Source organism: Strigops habroptila, chromosome 6 (assembly GCF_004027225.2).
Source record: "Strigops habroptila isolate Jane chromosome 6, bStrHab1.2.pri, whole genome shotgun sequence".
Lineage (NCBI taxonomy): Eukaryota > Metazoa > Chordata > Aves > Psittaciformes > Psittacidae > Strigops > Strigops habroptila.
Genome location: NC_044282.2, coordinates 14,829,542 through 14,835,541, shown reverse-complemented (window position 1 = coordinate 14,835,541; position 6,000 = coordinate 14,829,542). Strand labels below are relative to the sequence as shown.

The following is a 6,000-nucleotide window of genomic DNA, read 5'->3' as shown; positions in this document are numbered from 1 at the left end:
TTGTATTTCAATGCAAAGTTTAATGTCAAAATTCCTTTAAAGAGAAAAAAAATCCCAACCTGTTATATATTTTAGCTCCCCCATCCCCATTCCTTAGCTCCTCAAGGGAACAGCCAAGGCTGGCTCCTGGGAGCACACTGCAGGCAACCTGCACACCAGGCTGCAGAGCTCAGGCTGGTGCAGACCAGGGCGCCTACCTGTGCCACCACCTCTGCCGGCATCGGTGTAGAACCAGGGTCCGGCCTCCTGCTGCCAAGGAGAACCAACCGGGCCAGGGCGGTGGTGAGGAGACAGCAGGTGAACAGGCACAGCATGCAAGAAAGCACCAGCAAAATGTTCAACTAAACCCCCAAACAAACAAACTAAAAAGACCAGGTTTCGCTTTCACCTCTTTTAAACAAGTATCTCACTAGATGACAAACCATTTGCTACGGCCATTACAAGTGTAATTTAAAACAAGCCATTCTCTGAGCAGATGAACTAGGGAAGTCATGTCTTCTGTGGCTGATGCCACCAGAGTTTGAGGAGTGGGAGCACTTGGTACCAGCTTTTCCGGCACCTAAGTCTCTCTGTCCCACCATCTCCTGTGTGAGAAGCACTGAACTCACTTCCTGCAGCCAGACTGCCCTTAAAGAGCCAAAGTCGGAGCTCTCAGAAGCTGCTCAACAAAACAGGTAGGAATTTAGTTTGGTGGCGACTTCTGCCTCTGCCAAATTCAGCTGAAATTTGCCAGGGGGTTCCAGAACATACTGTTCTTGCCTAAAATTTGTTCCATAGGAAACAAGGCCAAAGTAAAGAAGATGCAAATCAAAGATAATTGCTTTACAGAGAAGTAAAACTTGACCATTCCTGCGAAAGGCACCTCCTCATGAGCACTCCCCTGCCAGAGGGTCAGCACAGGTCAGTGAGCAGAGCTTCCTGGGGCACCCCCAGAGGGATGCCCTCCGTGCTGGCACATGCAGGCACAGGGCAGCCTGGGAAAGCCGTGCTGTCAGCCCCCCAGACAAACCTTCACAGAAACTTCTGTCCTCTGAGAGTGTACCTGCTGGCAGATGCATTGCTATAAAATCTGCACCATGTATCCTCTCCTACTGCCAGTTCTTTTGACTACATATAAAAATAAAAGCCAGTCCATTTTGTTAGCAGTCACTGTGTGCATACTTAGGAACTTTAGCCAGTGACGCCAAAGTCCTCTTCAATAACGCTACGGGTCCAGATGGCTCACAGTCACACATCATAAATTCCTCTCTGCTATTTCCATCTTGTATTTACCCAGCTCAGCGTGTAACAGCTACTGGCATTGAAGGCTTCCTTTTTCAGAAACATCTGCGGTTTTGATAAGTGTTTGTAGGTATGGAAAAGCCTGAAGTCCTTCAGCTCCAGTTCCCGGAGCAGGCTGTACCAATACCGCACCACGGTGCTGTCATTGCCGCTGACCTCAAACCCAGGCCAGTGGACGTGCACCTCAAAGACCAGCTGTCCTATCTGCTCAACAACATCTTCCAGGATCAGGTTTTCCAAAATTTTCCACTCGGCACTCTCCACATCTGCCTTGAGGACATCAATCTGCAACAAAAACACCATTACTGTGTGAAAATGAGGGGCTTTGCAGTTACTGTCAGTAACATCTGAGGCCAGGCTTGCCCATTTTATAATTACATAATTGTTCTATGTACAAATCCTTTTGCAAATAAACTGAAAAATCTCAGAGCATTCTAGGGCTAACATGGACACTACGTGAAGTTTCACACTTGTCTGTTCACAACCCTTCTCCTCCTGCCTCCACCTCCTGGTCTGAAAAGCTCTGTACCCTGGGGTGTTTGATGCAGCTCATCCTACAACCAAACAATATTAGTTCCTTCACAAATCTTGTGGTGGCATCAAAGCTACAGAAAAAAGAAGCTGATCTAAATAAACAAAGACACTAGGGCATTACTAGTTTTTATCTTTCCAACATAAAATCCTGCACCAGAACAAAACACATTAACAGCAATTACCTGCACCACAGTAGAGCAGGGTCCTCGTGTACCAGATGCTACATGCACCATGCAAGTACAAGAGAAGGACAAAGTGAAATATCTGCTCAGGTAGCTGGTGACCTGAGCAGCTCAGATCATCATGACCACGGCCAAGCTGCTGTCGGCATCACTACGGATGCTGAGTAAGGATGACTAAATCAAAAGAGAATCATGCAAGGAGTCTGCAGAGTTTTAAGGGCAGCTCCTCCAAAGAAAGAGGGATAGAAGGAAAGAAGCCGTGAAGCTGTATGAAGGAAAAGATACATCTAATAGAACAGGTTTTGGTTTAGACCATTATTTAACTTTGTAGTAAGATGTTCAGTAATCCAACTTCTCACAGCCCAACACAAGTGGGGGTTGACTTAGCTTGGAGATTAACTGGGAGGGAGTTGCATGCTTTAATAAAAAAAAAAAAAAGAGCATTTCAGCACAATTTCACACCTGGTAGAAAATGGTGACTGCAGTAGTACTCACAAGCTGCAGAGCTCAAAGGCCTGTGTTTCCCAGAGCCAAATGGGAAAACTGCCCCTGCTGCGAGAGCAGGGTTTGCTTGTGCTGGTTGCACCTGAGCTGCTGCTTCTGCCCATCTGCTCACACGCAAATGAAATTGAAGTGAATTTGAAGTGAAAAACTGAAGGCTTTATTTAGAGTCAAGAATAGTAAAAAAAGAAACCAACAAAACCACCCAGATTCTCTCTGGCAACCCACCCTAACCATCGATAGTGTTGGAGAAGGCGCTTGCGCAGCGGGTACAGGAGATAAATTTGGGTGAGTGATGTAAAAGCATTGCCAAGGCAACCACTTTCCTAAGCTGCGCCATCCCGGTACGCCTCACTGGTGCCAGGCCATGCCCTGTCCACATGGGCTGTGGGCCTGGCTTGCAGACCCCTCTGCAGGGGTTGTGCTGTGAGCACCTCTCCTGTACCACCAGAGCTCTGCTTTGCACAGGCCATAGCTAGAAACCATGGGGCCATGGGATGGGGTGACCACATCCACCTTTCCTTGTTCTCTGGATGGCTGACACGGGAGGGCAAGAATCAGTAGGTGTTAAAACACTTGACGTTTCTGGTCTCCATCTGTAAAATGGGAGTATTAACCATGGAACACCCTCTGTAGGGTGCAAAGGTTGTGCCTGTGAAGAGCTGTGAGACTTTTGTGGGACAAGCTGTAAACCAGCTGAAAACAAAACACTGCATTTTCAGAGCAAGACTTGGAAAGTGGGACTTGAATGACATCCATGGTCACAGACCAACTAATGACAAGCCAAGTCACCGTCTGTCTGCTCATTAAGGCAGCATTGTGCCTCCTCCACACTGAGGGAGGCAGGGGGCCAGTGGAAAATGACAGAGGGATTATGGAATTAAAGCCCATATTGTGGTACGTCTGCACGGGGAGCAGGGGGGAAGGTTGCACAGACAACCTTAGCTCTGGTATTTCCTAACTTAACTCTGCAACAAAAAGCCTGTCAGTCTGTCTGTCTGTGGGTCAGTGAAACAGTTTAACATAGCACTCCTTTGGGTTCAAGGGGAGGCCGAATGTAAATGATGCTGCTCATGACATTTCAACAGAGGACTGCTTCATGGTTGAGCTCACTTGTTTTCCTTTATACATTGAAATAGGTTACTTATTTTCCAGACAGCAACCCGCAGCTCTACCTGTAATGCAATTTTGTAGGTAGTTGATTCCACATGGGTGCAATTGCCATGGGACTGTGCTGCTGCACTTCAGAAACCACAGACTTCTGTAACTTTGAAAGACCAATTATTCAAACCCTTTATTTTCTGAGGGGGTTGGGAGGAGAAATGTTTCTCAGTGTTTGCTTTTGGTTTCCCATGATCTTTCTTTATGGCAACAGTAAGATATCTTTTTCCCATGGTCATGTTTCCAATCATCATCCAGGTTTGTTTGTTTTTCTCTTGAGACACTAACTGCTGCTTAGCAGGCACTCTGCAGGTTCTATGCTGTATTTGCAAAATTGATCCAAAAAGTGGCTGCTAACCAATGTTTCAGTAGGATAAAATGAGTTACCACAATAACCACTTAAATACATACTGAAATGACCAGAAAAGAAACACAAGGCTAGTGGGGATGTGCTGCACGCACAAACCAGAGGCTCTTTGTTGCCTTTAGTGCCCTGCACTGCTCAGAGACCTGGAGGAAGGAAGGCATCTGGCTCTACCCACCAACTTTCATGACTGCCTTCCAGGCAAGGTATCCATCTCAGCCCAAAGTCCACATTTTATGCCACGGATAGGATAAAATAAAGCAGAACAGCTTTGTGTCAGAGTATCTTGAGTGAATAACAAGCATCCTGCTAACACCTAACACAAGTTTTGTGATGATCAGACTGCTCAGGAGATATTTACCATCAGTGATAAGCAACACACTACTGATAAGAAATGCACTATCACCTTCCAAATGCCTTGATTCAAAGTGCCAGCGAAAGGATTAGTGGGCACCTCTATAAATTCAGAGCTCTAATTCACCTGGGAGGTAAAAGATGGCAGTGAATTCCCACCCATTTCAAGCACTCACAGACTAAAGCTGGTTCCTCTTATCTTCCACAAATCCTCTTATCTTCCACCAACTAACTAGGTTATCACAGAAAAGTAAAAAAGTGTGCATTTTTTAATGTTTTCTCAGCTTAGCTCTCTTGAAAAAGCACTGCAGCATTGTACCTGGAGACTTGGAGACAAAAAAAAGGCCTTTCCTCACTCACAACCAAGCATATGAAACAGCTGAAAAAGAATGCATTTTAGTTAGTGAAGGTCAACACATACTGTATGAAGGTTCATTTCTTCTTTTTAGGGTAATGACTTGTTACAACCGTGCATCATTTCCTAAAGTAGAGATTAGAGCTCTATTTGCCGTGATCATTTTTGAAATACCAGGGTTAACAGGGGATTTCAGGCTCTGCGCTGCCCCGTGGGCACCATTTAAAGCTCCCTGCGGAGAAGAGTCAATTGAGAGCGAGTAGCTGGAGGAAGCAATTTAGCTGTATTACTTCCAGCATGAACTCAGCATGTGGAAGCAGCAGCCAGGAAAGGCAAAACCAGCAAATGTGGCACAGGTCAGGTAAGGAGGATCCCTCCCTTTCTGTGGGAGAAGCTCTGCAGCACAAGCTGGGAATATGAGAGGAGAGCTGGTTACAGCTTTCAGGTGGAGGAGTGGAGCTCAGAACCATCCCATCCTCCTTGAATCACAGTGCCACACTGAGGATTTGAGGCTGTGAGAAACAACCCTCTGCTCCAGCTTCCAGATACCAGGTTACCATTTTGACATCCACTGTGCAGCAAGATAAACTCTGCTTGCCCATGCATCAGTTTTTCCCCTCTCCACCTACATACAATTCTCTATTTTCAGCAGAAAAAACTCTAGAAAAAGCTGTTAAATTCATATTTTGATAGCTCAAGAACCTGTTATCTGCAAAGTTATGTGCGTGGCTATTCAAAACATAGCTTCTTTCTTTCTTCCTTTTTCCATCTGCAACCTTTCAGCATAATTCCTTCCTTTCAAAATGCATCCACAGGTCCTCCTCACCAGCAGGTGATAGCTTGGATGTTAAGTCCCTTTCATTCTGAGCTGAGGCTGTAACTGATGGCGGACAGGATGCCACACAGCCTAATAGCGAATTAAACTCCCAGCAACTTGTGACTGCCTCTCCCCATGCTCCCCAGGAACAGTGGGAGGGGGAACCATCCTGGCTCTCTCTGAGCCACCCACTGGGGAGACTGGGACTGCTGTGGGCACAATCTGAGCAATATGGATACTGAAATCAGGAGAAAAGTCTGTCACTACTCGTCAGTGATGTACAGCTCCAAACAGCAGCACTTCTCCTTCAAATTACCTCCCTCCCTTCCTACACGCATTTACACCCCCTCTGTGATGGTCCGTATGGCCAACTTCAAAATGACTCCGAGACAAATGTGTCATTTGGGATTATTTGCTCCCAACGTGACAGATTGTGCACATCCTCAAGATC

At 46.2% G+C, this 6,000-nt stretch overlaps 1 protein-coding gene across 1 annotated transcript in view; it reads right to left on the bottom strand.

The window, feature by feature from the left end:
* METTL24 (methyltransferase like 24) overlaps positions 1-6,000 on the bottom strand; it is a 46,112-nt gene continuing 40,112 nt past the window's right edge. The window contains exon 5 of the mRNA XM_030489644.1: positions 1-1,566. Coding sequence (XP_030345504.1) covers positions 1,252-1,566 — 315 coding nt within the window. The 3' untranslated portion in view covers positions 1-1,251. The remainder of the gene's footprint in view (positions 1,567-6,000) is intronic.